Source organism: Tinamus guttatus, unplaced genomic scaffold (assembly GCF_059628265.1).
Source record: "Tinamus guttatus ecotype Peru unplaced genomic scaffold, ASM5962826v1 Tinamus_guttatus_pri_ptg000459l, whole genome shotgun sequence".
Taxonomy (NCBI): Eukaryota; Metazoa; Chordata; class Aves; order Tinamiformes; family Tinamidae; genus Tinamus; species Tinamus guttatus.
Genome location: NW_028288993.1, coordinates 2,793,627 through 2,808,931, shown reverse-complemented (window position 1 = coordinate 2,808,931; position 15,305 = coordinate 2,793,627). Strand labels below are relative to the sequence as shown.

Below are 15,305 nucleotides of genomic sequence, written 5' to 3'. Positions count from 1 at the left end.
ATGTGAAAAGGCTCCCTTAAAAAATGTTCTGTGTCAATTCTGCAGTATTACTATGACAATCGTGGAGATTGCTGCCCCAAGCCTCTCCTGACATGACTGATGCAAATGATGACATTTGTTTATGATGCACTTTGTAGCAGTAGAAGGATGAGAAATTCCCTCCCTAAGTAAGGAGGGAACCAGGAACCAGGTTTACAATTGGGTCAGTTCTAAACTTGCGAGTACAGCAGTGGTGCAGCTCAACAGCCAACTCATGACCACTGGTTGAGTTACCAAGATTACACAGAGGTCTTTTATAAACCAGACATTTCTTAACTCCCTGTTCAAAGAAAATATCTTAAATTCATTGGGCTCTTAACCCCACTGCGCACAGTTTATATTATTTCTGTCTTTTCTCACGTTATGAAAGAAATAAAACAACCAGACTGACAGCATACGCTAGTAAAATGCCTCTACTGTGATTCAATTATTTTGGCAAAGCAATGTAGAGCATTGGGAAAAAAAACAACCTTCCTTTAAATGAAATAAGTGGCATGGTGAAAGCAATTTCTCTGGCAAGACTCTGTCTTTCCACAGGGGTGTTGCCCAGCTTTGTCAGTCTGAGATTTCATCATTTTCATTATGAGGGGATAGCAGACTGATGCTACTGTGAGACTGATGAGAAAGTGAAAAGTAGCGATTTGAATGTTTTCTAGTTTCACTTGGAGGTAAAAAGGAAAGAAAGGCTTGTTGTACTAGTGGCAAAACTCTCGGGCCCTGACTCAGCTGAACGGGGGGTCTCCACGCTTCCTTACCATTTGAGCTCATCTTCATCGTGTTCTCTTTCAGTTCTCATTCCCAACCGTCTCATTCTTTCTAAGTCCCTCTTAAAATACTTTATATGCTTCAAAGCCTGGTACTTTTGATAACACCTCTCCTCCTGTCTCCTACAAACAAAATTAAGGATTAAAATTTATGTTAAACATTACCATTCTTATTGGCAGTTACTTAGGAAGATACTAAGGAAGGTAAAAAAAATGAATGAAAAGATAGTATGTTTAGTTTGTGGACATTAATAACTTTTGCAGTGCTCTGTGTATATTTCTACAAACTTATTAAAATAATTATGTTTTATATCAATTCTAGTAGGGAAATAAGAAACAAACTTTAGCATCAAAATATTTAAATTTATATTTATTTTCCACTTTCTGTACTGCACCCACTGCTTAAAAGCAAGCAGTAATGCTGCACAGTGATTTAAAGTAAAGTAGTATTTCAAACACAAGGTAAAAAGGGTGAAATGGATGACCCGTGCTAGAACTTTTATGCTGAGTTTGGGCTAATGTATGCATTCCTACAAAAAGCACTACTGTGTTAGAAGAAAAATAAACAAATATCTGCTTTGCTTTCCAATAAATGACTTATATTCAAATGCTGATCAAATACAATATGTTTGTGAGGCTGTAAGGAACATGGCTAAATAGCTGCCAGAAGTACATTTCCATCTGATCTAGCCTTCCTTACAGCAAGATGCTGGAATGTCCTAATTCCTTAGCCAGTCACAGCAGCAGCTCAGGGAATAAAATAAAGAACAAAGCTCCAGATAAGGAAAGCTCTAGAGTCAAAGGTATATGCATACAGATGAACATAAGAATGGAAAGAAGGAGGAAAAGAGAAAGGAAAGAAGACAGTGTCTGTAACACTCCTCAGAACAGTGATGTAGACAAGACCTCAGGTCTGCTGCTTATTGAGAAAGAGCCTAGAAAATATCACAGATGAGGCTTCTGGATGAAAGGAAATAGGTGACAGACTTTGAGTGCTCAACATAGTAAAAATATCACTCATCTAGGAAACGGCTGTTATATTCCCTCCTCCAGAGAGGACTTTGCAACTGTTACTACAAGAAGAGTCCAAGTAATGTCGAAGAACAACGTAGCGATGGCTGAACTGAAAATATGTTAGTTTTATGGATTGCACACGGGCTGAACTTATTCACTCCTTGGGGGAAAAGGATTATGACATCCAGAGTAAGTATAGCCACAGAAGTAGTTCAGAAACAGCCCAAAACACTACTGTAAATATTTAACCTGTAGTACATTTTTTTGTACTTTGGCATTCAAAAAAGTTTCAGGACCATCTCTGTTACTGTTATTTTAATGTCACTCCACATAAACCAGATGCATCATTAAAGGCCTGAAGGCAAGTCCTAAACCTGGTCAGACACAAGGTCTGTAGTGTCTTATGGGTTGTGGAAAACACTCTGTTCTTACCTCTCAAGGCTCTCTAGGGTGTCATGTAAACCAGAAGCTGCTTCTTCACGCACTGCTGTGAACTTTTGCCTCACATCAGCACACAAATTCGATTTACTTTTAATAAAAGAGCTGATACGGCAGCTGCAAGTGAAACAACACAGAAAATTGGAATTAAGCGTCTTCTGGTAACCATCTTGTGGAAACCATCTGTGCTGCTCAGAACACACAGTGACCTGAACCCAAGGACCTCAGTTCTCAGATGGCTAAATTCTGACATCTCCTTAGTTACAGTGAAAATTCAAATTTTATCATTTAGGGGGTTTTCAAAATTCATTAAATATATGAAAGAACTGCCTTCAAATATTTGCCTGTAACTTAAAATGCATTTCACTCTGCCTATATGCATAATCTGTTTGTCATCATTGTTCACCATTGGGAACTAACAAGGGTCTGAGATTTATTTGTAAAACTGTTTACAGAAGTGAATTTTCATCCGGAATTCTTAAATACTCATTAAGAGTAAACATCAAGTTACACTTACATTTGTAAATCTTGTCATATACATTGTAATATACATTGGTTCCTGATAAATCACCCCAAGTCAGGGAGCAGGAACAGTAAATCTGTATAAATACAGACTGCTAATTGCAAGTAATACTAGATATTATGAACAGGCCAACTTCTTTGATAATAAATGTTTACCACTTCACAACATTTTATCTGATGTGCAACTATGAAACTTTACATGCAGCAAGGCTGTGGAAAATGTAATGCTGCACACAGTATGCCTACCCATTGGCTTTTTTCATCTGCTTTGGACTCTCCTCTTTAGTTGTTGCTGCGGCTGTTCCGTCTTTCCTTTCAGTCAGAGCCAGCGAGCTGCAAGGGAAAAACAAACCAACAAACAAAGGAACAAAAGAATTCACAAACTATTCTGCATCCTATTTTGTGCAGGTAAAGACTTTGCAACCTGGGGACAAGCAAGTTCATAGCTATGGCATCAAGGAACTTTTCTTGCCTTGAAAACAGTCATTTTGAGTTAGCTTTAACTTTGTTAAAAAGATGATATGAAAAGGAGGAATAATCATTATAGTAAATACAGAAATCCAAGCATATAACTATCACTTATAGCAACAGGAAATCCAAGGGAAAAATCCTTTGCACTGTATTGATGCATGCTGCAAAGGTTCCCGGCTGCCCTGGTCTCACTGCAGTAAAATGCTCTTTGCTCTCTGACACTTGCATGCTAAATGCTTTCCACACACACAGCTGAGTTTACAAGACACACAATGTGCTTCAGACACACGTTCGTGTCCTCGTCCCTACCGCCTGGCCTTCTGCTCTCCCGAGGGGACGTTCTCCTGCTCCTTAGTGAGTGCCACGTTCACTCTGTCATCCCTCGGAGCCACTGAGAGCAAACTGTGAGACAAGATAAGATGTAAAACACTGTACAATATGTCTTCTCCTGAGTGTGAGACATCCTACAGGTGTTGAGGAAACATTTTTAATACCACAGATGTATTGGAGCTATCCAGGTATATTTTTTTTATTAGTAGGATTTTCCCTGGGCTCAACCCAAATGAAAAAAAGTCTTCTACAAAGTTTGATTATAAGAATGGTTTGTTGTGCTGATTCTATTGCTGTGGAAACTACCACAGAACCAAGTTATTTCTACTTAATTTAGGTAACATGCAGAAATGCTAGGAACAGAATCCAGCTCAAGCAGTAGTTAGGATATTATTTCTTACTTCTTTGCCAAGGGGCCAGCTGCAGCAAGAACCATCTTGCTTTGGCACATCTAATGAATTTCCAAAAGTAGACAAGAGAAGATAAAAGAAGGTATCTTTATTCCTACAGAGCTGCTGCAGCATAAGATCTTTTTTTTATTATTTTATTTTTTGCAAGGAGCAAGATTCATGGGGTAGGAAAAATAAATATTGAACATTAAATACTGAAGGTTTGAAAATAAATCAGAAAATAGATAATCCATGCCCAGTAGTAATATGGGCTATTCTGCCACCCATGCCAAGAAACATCAGTGTCCTCTGAATTCACTGAATGTTTAATCCAGCTGTTCTGAAAAATACATAAGCTCTGTGGAGGTAAGTTGCTTCTCCTAGCCATTCAGAAGCCCATCGGGCAACATACCCTTGCAGTTCAGTCTTCTTAATTCTATCTTCTTCTTTATAAAAATCTTTTGACACCTCTTCATGTGTTATCTGAATTAACCTCTGTAGGGCTGACAAAAAAAAATTCTGTAAAAACATGCCAACTCAATAGTGAATTCCCCTTTTTATTCCAGAAACAATGCCATATGCACTGGCCTGAATGAGACATCTGAAAGAGATCTGTTACTTAATGTTTTTTAAAAATGTATGTGTATATATACATATTAAAGTTTTAAAGTTTAAACTTGATTTGAAGTTGGACACCCACTTCACTAGTCACTGTTGAATGTATGAGCTCTGCTCTTTCATCTGTGGAAAAAAAGTGAAGCAGAGAGTATTAAACACCTTCCACATAACTGTTTATGAAATGGAAGAAACAGAAATGAAGAAATATTTTGTAGCTTCAGAACCTACTCCATCTTTCCACCTGGAAAGATTGAGGAAATGAATAACCTTGAAATATTGACCTCCACAGCTGGCAATTAGTAGGGCATTAATTAGAGAGAAAAAAAAATTAAAAAAAGAGCAAAGGCAATCGCGGTAATTTCACTTGACTGCAACCTGCAGCAACAGGGCTTGTGATCCCCAGCTCTTCCACAACTTGACTGAGCCACAAAAAGTTCATCCTCTGTGAAGGAGGGTGAAAACATCTACCTGTTTTGCAGGAATCTGACAATGACCAATTCATTGTTAAGACACTAATCAGCTCCAAAGAAAAGCCACAAATTTGGGTATAAGCTTTATTATAAAGATCCTCTTACAAATATGTGTAACTCTTTAAAAACTATGTTTTTGACTGGGAATCACAAAACTAAATTGCTGCCTGAAAAGCTTTGGAGATAAAATATGGTTAGTGTTTAACTCCTCAGACACAGGTCCCATATTTTACCTCCCCAAATGAAGAAAATGTTTGTCATTTGAACTAATTTGCATGCACACATACTTCATTATGTAGTAAGCGTGATAAATTAGGCTTACACTTAGTACTATGCTATTCAGACCAGAGATTATACAGTCTCTATGTACAAAAAAGGACGATTTCTAGATGTAGTGAAGTTCACCAGCTTGGAACACTAATCTGCATTTGTAAAACCTTGGACTGATTAGATGGGGACTGAGTGATAAATGAGACAACCTCAGCAGTGACCTGAAGACTGCAGCTTCCAATGTTGTGTTCAAAACCTTGGCACTAATACAGGTCTTTTGCATGAGCAGACATTCCACAGCAGCAGTCCCAAAATAGCAACATCTAAATTACAACTGAGCAAAAGGCTTTAAACACACTTACGAATTCTTTCCTTAAATTAAAAACTTTCTGTAAGAGTCACACTCAGATGGACCTGCTGACTAGCTGCCTAAAATGAAATCCTTTCCTACTTTTGATATATATACGTGTGTGTGTGTGTGTGCGTGTGGGTGAGAGTCGTGTGTGCTCTCCATGTCACGTCTGTATGAGTTATATGGAGTTTTGTGAATTCTGACTATAAAGGTACAGGACAGCTGATTTCTTGTAATCCATTTCTGGATTTCTGGTGCCCATGAAGCACCCTATAATTAGAATCCTATACTAAGCATGATCCTAGCAGCTACAGAATTTGTTATCTATACCAACTCTTGCTAGAGTTGTTCTGCGGAAATTAACTTTGCATGATTTTTAGATCTAGGGACCAGGATGGCTGCTCAGGACAGCCCGAAATCACAGGTAATCATGTAACAGATGTTGTTCTAGAGGGTGCCTGGGACATCCTTCCCAGGCATCACAGGCATCACAGGCACCACAGGATATTTCTTCATGGCCCACAGCAGCTGAGGCTCTCAGCAGCTACAGCTTTAATACGACCTGCATTCAAAGGTCCAGAATATAAGAAGGACATACCATACATTTGTACTTTATATTTTGTGTTTTGTGTTTTCTTTGTTTCCCACTTCCTTCCATATCGTTCTTAGCTTCTTTTTGCCTTTTGATTACTGAGCATTCGAAGAAGTACCTCAAATAACTCCAAGACCTCCTTCCTGAGTGTTAAAATAAAGACTAGCAGAGCATGATGTCAGCCTAATAATGATAATATAAACATCAATTTAAAAGAAAATTTGGCAGTACTAAATGCTAACATGCTTATCTGTTCCAGCTTGAGTCAAGAGGAAGAGGAAAGAATTAAGATTACCTGGCTTTGTACTGAAATGCATTACAGAGCTGTCAGATAAACTCTTCTGTCAGCTCTGTCATGGACAGGTAATTACCAATGGATGAGTAGGAGGAATACAGAGTAACAAACTCCAAAATTAAACAGCATGTATTTCTGCTGTCCTTGTCAAAATTCACTGCATCAGTTAGTTATGCCAGAGAACAGCTTGACTTTTTTTCATCTCTTGTCGGGCATTACTGACGTGGAAAACAGTCTGATCATGCAGTGCTCTATCTGAATATTAATTAAAACTCCTTCTTGATATCCACATGGGATTATACTGTCTTTAAATCAATTTGCTAACAGGGAGGATGGCATGGAGAGTTGTACAAAATTCTGTAAGCTTGAGGACGTATAAATTCCTACATCCAGCAGTGTCTTTAAGCTGGTTCTTCCTAGTAACACGGAAAGCAAATGCATTTTCTTTTTTATTGGCAGTCAAAAAAAAGCAACTTACCAGGGCAAAGAGCTTCTTCTTCTTCTTTAGTTTGTGCTGATTCACTTGCAACATCAGATGAAGTTATATTCGTGTTGACATTGTCTTCAGAGCAGAAGACAAGAGGTGGTGTGCTGTCAGGAGGAGTTTGAGTGTGGGGAGATGACTGACTACTAAGCTGAGAGATGCCTAGAGTAGAGACTGTCTTGTATATCTTCTTGCCAAGTGGACTGTGCCGTGCTTTCCGGGTGAATTTCTGTGCATACGAGAAAGAATGAAAATAAAGGAGGGGATTTCTACAGCAAATTTGACAGCATAGAATCATATTTCCGTAACTACTTCCAACATAAGGCCCTTCTGGCCTTCCTGTAACCTCTCAGTTTTTTTTTCAGACTTTAACAAGCTAGCTGATTACTTGGATAGGACCTCCTTCATTTTGAGGTCTTCCTCTGGTGTACTCTGGAATACTCCTCTGGTGTGGCATTGATGCCAACAGATTAAGCTAATTTGTAAACACGTAACCCTGCAGCTGAGGGGGCTCGTAATAAAGCAGCTTTCTCATGTCCACGGAGGTAAAGGTGAAAGCAGTTTGATAAATGTTCATAGCTCCTCTCCCCCTCCACAGTAACCTAGTAAATTAATTTTCTGTGTCAGGAATGTGAAACTTCTACAGGCTGAATTTGGCAGGACTGATAATCAGAACAGTGTGCATCATACAGCAACTGCCCCTGGAAGAACCTCATGCATTCACTCTGGAAGCTTCTAAGCAAATACGAAAGCAGTGTTCAAATAACATTAAAGAAAAGACAACAGAAAGGAAATTGTCATTGATTCAAGCAGGAAGAAAATAAAAAGGCACTGCAACATGAATGCTAGAAGATACAACAAGGCTGACATGCATTTTGGATTTCTGTTTATGTTCATTTGGACCCGACTTGGTAAGAATTGGTAAGACTTAAAGAAAAAATGGGAAAGTCTCTACTTAGAAACAACTCTGTTATTTATGTGACTCACTGACTTTCCTTCTCTGTTTACTATCAGTGGGAAGAATGTTTGCATAAAAACACCACCTTTGTCTTTCAGAGGTTTGACAACTCTTGCTGCTTATTCCCCAATGGAAATCATAAGCTTCTACTAAATCATTTTAATTATTATGTCAAGAGAGTACAAGCTGCAGGTGCTTGACGAATAACAAGAGCAAATAGTCTGCACGTAACAGCAGCTCATATTTCAAAAAAGCGTGCTTCACTTGGGGATTTGAAAGCACTTGGAAACTTCCTTAATTTAGCCTTCTAGGGGGGCAAAGCAAGCAACTGAAAGCTTAGGCAAACTGCTGAAGATCAAAATATAGATGTAGTGCAGAGTGAAGAACACTAACCCATTGATATTCCTTTACCTAACTCTCCTAGTTATACTCACTCCCCTTCATTTTCATCTAGTCACTTCAGCAGTTTCAAATAGACAAAAACACTTGCTGTGGTTTCAGAAGGATGGACTATCACAGCAGAACAGTTATCAAAGCAACACAGACCATTGGTTACAGTTTAGTTTGATGTTCTCTTCACTTTAACTTCCTTTTAGCTAATGCTGCAATTTTTAAGACTTTCATCTGAATTGTTCATTTTCTCCTTAGCTTTGCTTATGGCAAGTGAATTCTGCTTTCCTTAAAGGCCTCAACATCTAGATTTCATTTCCTAATTTAGTTTTACATTATGTATTAAAAGGCAACCAAACAAGTCATCAAGAAAACTATCAGGAAGAGGTCTCAAAGACAAACTAGGGCACCAGATTAAAATCCTCCTTAGACTCAGAAGGGCCTGCTAGAATAAGCACTGCTTTGTGATGATGGATCAACAGGGTCAGGCCACCAACTCATCAAAAAAAAAAAAAAAAAAAAAAAAAAAAAAAAAGAGAGAGAGAGAGAAAACACAAATAAGAGGTTAGCTACATTTTCTGAGAATATTTAATTCTTTTCACGTCAATATTTATCTCTAAAGCCAAGCCCCACCTTCTACAGTCTAAAACAGTTACATATTGTTCTTCCTGTTACCTATCAAACAGGTTTTTCTTCAAAATAGAGATGAGAATTCTATGGTCACAAGATCCAGAGCACATCATGTTGTATCAGGGAGTTCCATTATGCAACAAAACAAAGAAAAACAAATGCTCAAAAAGTTACATTAGATCCCAATGAAGATATTAGTAATGAGGTTACCTTTGTGTCTGTAATAAAGAGCTCCCACATGTATGCTGTTAACTTTTCCTCTTCAATTTCTTCTAATGTTTTTTTAGAGCCACCAGGGTCCCTAAGTGGAAAACAACTCAATTAGTTTCCATCTCCAGACTCCTGCTTTTATTACAAATTCTTTTAAGAAATGCAATGAAGAAAAGATAAATGGCAGCTGATCTCTACCACAACATATATTTTCACTTTCAAGAAAGCAGCAGTATAAGCCAGGAGTAAGTTATAGTCACAAATGAAGAAAAGTATTAAGAAAGCACAGTCATTTATACTACAAATCATAATGCAAGCATTAGGCCAAATTATGTTCTTAGTTTCCTCTGTGCAAGTGTAGAAGAACTTTTTTCCACTGTAACAAGGTTTCATGGATAGAAATAACGGCAGGTTTAACTTCTCAGAAGTGGAACTGATAGCAGTAGCAGAACTTGGCAATGCTTCACGCTTCACACTTTAAGACTTTTTACTTTTCCTTAAACCCTTACTAACCTTAACATGGGCTGAATATTCCACCTTTGACACCCATGTCAAGATGTTTTTCTGTTATTTATGATTGCTTTTCCCTCTTTCAGGTAAATTTTAACTTCAAATATCTTTAAGAATAATGGAAAATACTGTCTCAGTACTTAAATTCTTCAGTGCTGTACAAAAAGACAGCACGATTTGTGAGAAGGGTATCATAGTGCTTAAGATGTTCTTTTGGTGCTGCATAGAATTTCTCCCAGATTCGGCCAGATAAAAAGGGGTCAGCACGAACATATTCAATAGAGAGATGTTAGAATAGCAATCATATTTGCTGGGAATTCTGTTTGCAACCAGTGTGCTGTAAACAGATGTTTCAGAGACTGAAAGGCTCCTGGTAATTGTATCTTCAAGCACATACATTAAAACTGAGAGCTGAGAGACAGTTATCTTCTATATTCTCAGGATCTGATGATATCCAGGCAGTGAAAAGAAGAAAAAAAACAGTCATCTTTGTATGGATAAGAGTGGAGAATTTGAACATGAAGTACCTGAAAGATGACGAACAAGATAGGAGCAAATGAAACCTGAGCCAGGTAAGGGTGAAGGATATGGGAGCTAAACAGAAGCAGAAGTGAATTTTACATGAATTTGTCTCTCATTGTAAGTGTAGTAACAAGGAGGTGAAGAGAGAATATACAAGAGATGAGGTGGTACACTATAGCAGATGGAAATGAAGAACCAGAGCAAAGTGAGCAAAGAGAGAAGAGAGAGGTAAGTGAGGTTACAGACAGCACCAGAGGCACAATATGCCACATGAGACTGTTCTGCTTTAGAATCTGGAAATGAATTCAGAGTCCTATGCACTTATACTCTGTTGTCAGCCAAAATCTGGAGACTTGCTAGAAAATTGTTTCTCTTATTCCACTCTATTGCTTGGTCCTTGTTTGTAAAGGGGTGCAAATCTCATCCACAGCACATCCTGGACTGAATCTGCTCGCTGGGGTACCAGGCTTATTCTGTATACGAGTACTATCCACCTCTGTTGTACAAAAGAAAACTGCCCTGGTTAATTAAATGATTGAGACTATAAGGAGAAAACAAAACAGCTTTGAAGAGCTTTACCCTGCAAATCAAAGAATCAACTGTTCGCTGTTTTACCAGGCATGAATAATTTAAATACATTGTGTCATCTATTTTGTATTTATTGATGAAAGATGTTTAGAAATTAAATTACTATTTACTGCTAACAGTATAAAAGTTCAGCAGCAGCACATCTTTTACGAGTACTCATCACTGTCATACATAATTGACAGAATAAAACCAGCTAGTACATATCACTTAATAGTCAGCTTTGTTCAGTAATTACAGCATATCTGAAATTCATGGTTATTTCACAGGGATAACCCTCTAAGGAAGGCTGCAGAAATATACATACATTACTACATATATTTAATGTGCATAATTATTAAACAAAGGTGGGGGGGGAATGAGAAAGCAAACACAACTAATTAACTGAATTTGGCAGGGAAAGCTCAGTATTTTCTGATAGTTCTGCAACTTGTAATAATTGAGGGCCATGCTGTGCTACTGATTTGAATGTACAACTCCCTGCTGACTGCACGGGGGGAAAGTCAAAGCACAAGTTGTTCATGCTGCATGGCTAAATCAATAACATTTCACTCAAACAGCTCTTACCTGAAGAAAGTGCCAACAACGTATCAAGAACAAAAAACCCCAAACCCTTCAATCCTTTCAAGACTCTCCTGCATTGCAAACTTACGTTGGATTCCAGCAGGCTAATATGGAATGCATAGAAGTGCTGGATTCAAGAGTCAAAGCTTCCAAAAGCCAGTGTATGGCACACAGCTGCCGGAAAAGATGTTCACTGCAAGAAGAGGATAAACAAAAACGTTTTGCTAAAAAGCCAGGGAAACACAGTCAAACTGGCAAACCAGCCAGGGCTTTCAATCTGGTGTGCCACCCTAGGAACATATGAGATGAAAAGTTGCTGTTCATTGCACAAATACCCAAACAACCCGCTACTGCACACTGGCAAAATTATTCCCAGTGCCTGGTCCATGTGAGGAGTTGGAGATCTGGTACCTTATGTGTACAACCCAGCCCCAAGCCAGGTGCTCCTCTTGCTCCTGCTGCACCCACCACTGCCCTTACAGGCTGCAGGGAAGGGGAGGGAGTCGTTTCAAAACAAAACTGAGTCGCTGCTGAATTGCTTTCATTAAAACATACAAGCAGGGGGTTTAGCTGACAATCAGGAAACAAATGACTGTTCACGATAATCTTAGACATAGGTTTGGAATTTATGAGGAGGTTAAATAGGACAATGCTGTCGTTTCATTGGAAAAGGCAAAGTTATTTTTGGTTTTGTGACGGCAGCATCTGCAGTTGAAGAAGAAAGACTTGGAGTGGGAGCAGACCAACCTAGAGGTCAATACCTCAGTGCACAGCTGATGTGGTCAAGGAAGATTTGACTTTTCTGACAGTGGGACCACTTTGAGAACTGCTAAGATCAAACTTAGAAAAAAAAATCTCCTTTGGATTCTTATGGTTTTGGATTCTAAGATACCTTCCAACAGCCTTGCGCTTAGGAGAAAATAGCCGAAGTGGCTGCTATTAGTAAAAACAACCTATTTCACCACATATTTCTGAAATTCTCAGGAATCATGTTCACCAAATGAACAGAGGTTCTTGGTGTATGTGTTATGTGCCTCTGTTGCCCTGAATTCTGCATGTGTCCTGCTAAGACAAATGCAGAACATAATCTGCCTTAAAAGATACCTTTTTGCTCCAGTGGGGTTTGGAATCAAGACACTGGTATAAACAGGAGTGAAAGACCGTAAAGTCACCTTCTTTCTTCTCCTTCTTTTCACTATCTTTGCCTGGGAGTGGTCTTCTGTCAGAGCTGTAGGACTGTGGGAAATAATGAAGACAGAAGTTATTAAAAGAGTATGTGAAATGAAGACAGAGCCAATACAATTGTTCACTGTATTCATACCACCACATTCCTTCTCTCCTACTTAAAATAAAACAAACAAAAAAACCCAAAAAACAAAACCTCCACACACGCTCAGGTGCATTCCTGAATTATGAAGTACAAAATTTGCTAGTACTTAATATTACAAATTAAACACTTCAATTATTTATTATTATTTGCTATATTTGTAAATCATGACAATCACACAAACTAAAATTTACTGAAAATATTCACTTACAAAGATAATGAGCATAGAATGTGGAACTTAATGAAACCTTTACAATAGGCCTTTTGGTCTATAAAGACTCATTTGTCAGGAAATGCAGGTTCCTTGAGAGCTACTTTTGAAATTTTTTCCTCTGTTATTCTGAATCAGGGTGTCATGTTAAAAGCATCAACTTGCATTTTAAAGGCAGTAAAGAGGTATGAAAACCTCAAATATCTTTCTAAAGCAAGCAGGGCAGTATTATGGAGCTAGCATTTTTCAAAAATATAACACTTTCTGCATAGTATGCCGAGAATACAATATAAAAAAGGAGTAGAAATTCCTATACCCAACATGGACTGTCAGCACTTCTCTGTCTTGTCTGAACTAGGGCAGGTAAAGCAGGCTTTCAAACTGCCAATTAACAGGCAGTGTAAGGAAACCACTCGGACCACCATACCCCCTCTGAGTTGACTTACATACTTATCTCTTCCTCAGACTCCTCATCAGATGAATATCTGGGTGGCTGACATGTCGTTCTCCATCTCATGTCCTGAGCCTGTTGTTCTGCTCTCAATGCCTTTTTCCTCTCCAGAGATTCTTGGTGAAGCATATGAAAATATCCTCTCCCTTGCTTCACTGCAGAGATATGACGCCTGCCAAAAGTCACCATAAGATGGTCAGTGTACAATTCCCCAGCACGAACCAGCAGATCTTTCTGTTAGCTATCTCTGCACAGCACTGATTAACTATAACATATATTGAACTCAGCATTGCTTTGTCCAGTATTTGACATAAAAATTCCGTAATGGTAATTTATAGCAGCCGGTTGAGCACTGAGCCCCTCACTGTTTTAACTCACTTAACTGACACAGTTGTCACAGGCTGACAGGCACAGTCCTGAAGCTACCTGGTGGCTGCTCAATTCCACTTGCTGTCAGAAGGCCCCACTATCAGTAACAGATAGGCTGTCAATGAAGCCTGTGAGTTGAAGACAACAGGTAGGATATTACCATAAGAGGAGGAAATAAAGTAAAAACCATAACGCACTCCCAGTAGGATGGCAGCAAAGGCAAAAGAGAAAAGGTGAGCTAGGGTAGTGAAGTGGATATGGCATCTGATTACTCTATAGCCTTTGATTAAAATGTCAGCTAGAAAATAGCAGCTGATCCAAGCCAGACAAGCATCCTAACCAGGCAAAGACACAGCCCCTTAATGTGTTGCTGACTTCTGGATTAAGTGTCATCGGGCTGTATTGATTCTTTCAGACGCAATCTGCTTGAAAGCTGCATTTCCTTCCTTTTTAGTGAGAAGTAATAACCCCCTTCTCTTATCAGAGACAGATTCAAGCACCTGAAGGTCATATGGGGTGCACATTTCAGGCATTCAATTCACCGGTTCCACCTTGGTAATAATGGTAGCCTCTCTGCTGGACCTTTCTTTCCTAACTTAGGGTTAAAAAACAAACAAACAAAAAAGCTACTATGAGAAAGTCACATCCCTATTAAGAAATGCTGTATGCTTTAGAAAAACACAAGGGCTTTAGAGTTGTGTCTGATTGTCTGTTTTTTATAAGAACATTTGAAAAACCTTCAAATCTTATTTCATGTGCAATTTTCTCTCTCATTTCTGCCAAACATAGGTTATTTGTATGTGGAAAAAAGAATTTCCCATTTTGCCTTTCCTGCTTACTGCATGCACTGCTATAAACATCCTCTGCTAAAGATAAAGGCATGGCTGTAGCTGTGTATTACAACACTACAAACAGTGAACGACAAGGTTATTACATGAATCAAAGACAAAAAACAAAGTTAATTACTAACTAGGCTCTTTTTTTGCAGAAACTCATAATGTTATTGGAGGAAGATGTATAAAAGTGACAAAGTACAATCAGTATGTTTTTGTAAGGTTTATCTAAGATAGAGGACTTTAATATGTATATGGCAAAATCAGTGCTCATTTTAGTATAGCAACAGGAACAGCTACGCACACTGTGAACAAACATTTTCAATTTATGATTTCCTTGAAGTCCCAAGTACTGCAAGAAGCAGCTCCATTATCTCCAAGTACTAACAAAGAAATAAAATCAGTAGAAATGCAGCAGATAGATAGAAAACCTGTTATAATGAATTCATTTAAACAAAAAAAATCCCTTTCATAATTCAATAGATTTATTTCTGAGACATTTAGGACTGACCCTGAAGGTTCATGGACTATTTTTGTGGGAAAAATGGTAAAATAAATCTAAACAAAATACACAGGTGATCAATACACTTTCCTGTACTATAGATTTACAGTACATTGCTGCAATAGGACATCAAATATTTCTGCACTTAATTTCTGGCTTCTGAATACACATTTATACAATAACTTAATAAACTTA

At 38.3% G+C, this 15,305-nt stretch overlaps 1 protein-coding gene across 1 annotated transcript in view; it reads right to left on the bottom strand.

The window, feature by feature from the left end:
• The window catches only part of CCDC60 (coiled-coil domain containing 60), a 28,547-nt gene that overhangs the window by 2,216 nt on the left and 11,026 nt on the right, over nucleotides 1-15,305 (bottom strand). Inside the window, exons 3-10 of the mRNA XM_088532234.1 lie at nucleotides 13,402-13,578; nucleotides 12,522-12,653; nucleotides 11,506-11,610; nucleotides 9,237-9,327; nucleotides 7,043-7,277; nucleotides 4,380-4,470; nucleotides 2,250-2,372; nucleotides 795-926 (exon numbers count right to left, since the gene is read on the bottom strand). Coding sequence (XP_088388360.1) covers nucleotides 795-926; nucleotides 2,250-2,372; nucleotides 4,380-4,470; nucleotides 7,043-7,277; nucleotides 9,237-9,327; nucleotides 11,506-11,610; nucleotides 12,522-12,653; nucleotides 13,402-13,578 — 1,086 coding nt within the window. The remainder of the gene's footprint in view (nucleotides 1-794; nucleotides 927-2,249; nucleotides 2,373-4,379; nucleotides 4,471-7,042; nucleotides 7,278-9,236; nucleotides 9,328-11,505; nucleotides 11,611-12,521; nucleotides 12,654-13,401; nucleotides 13,579-15,305) is intronic.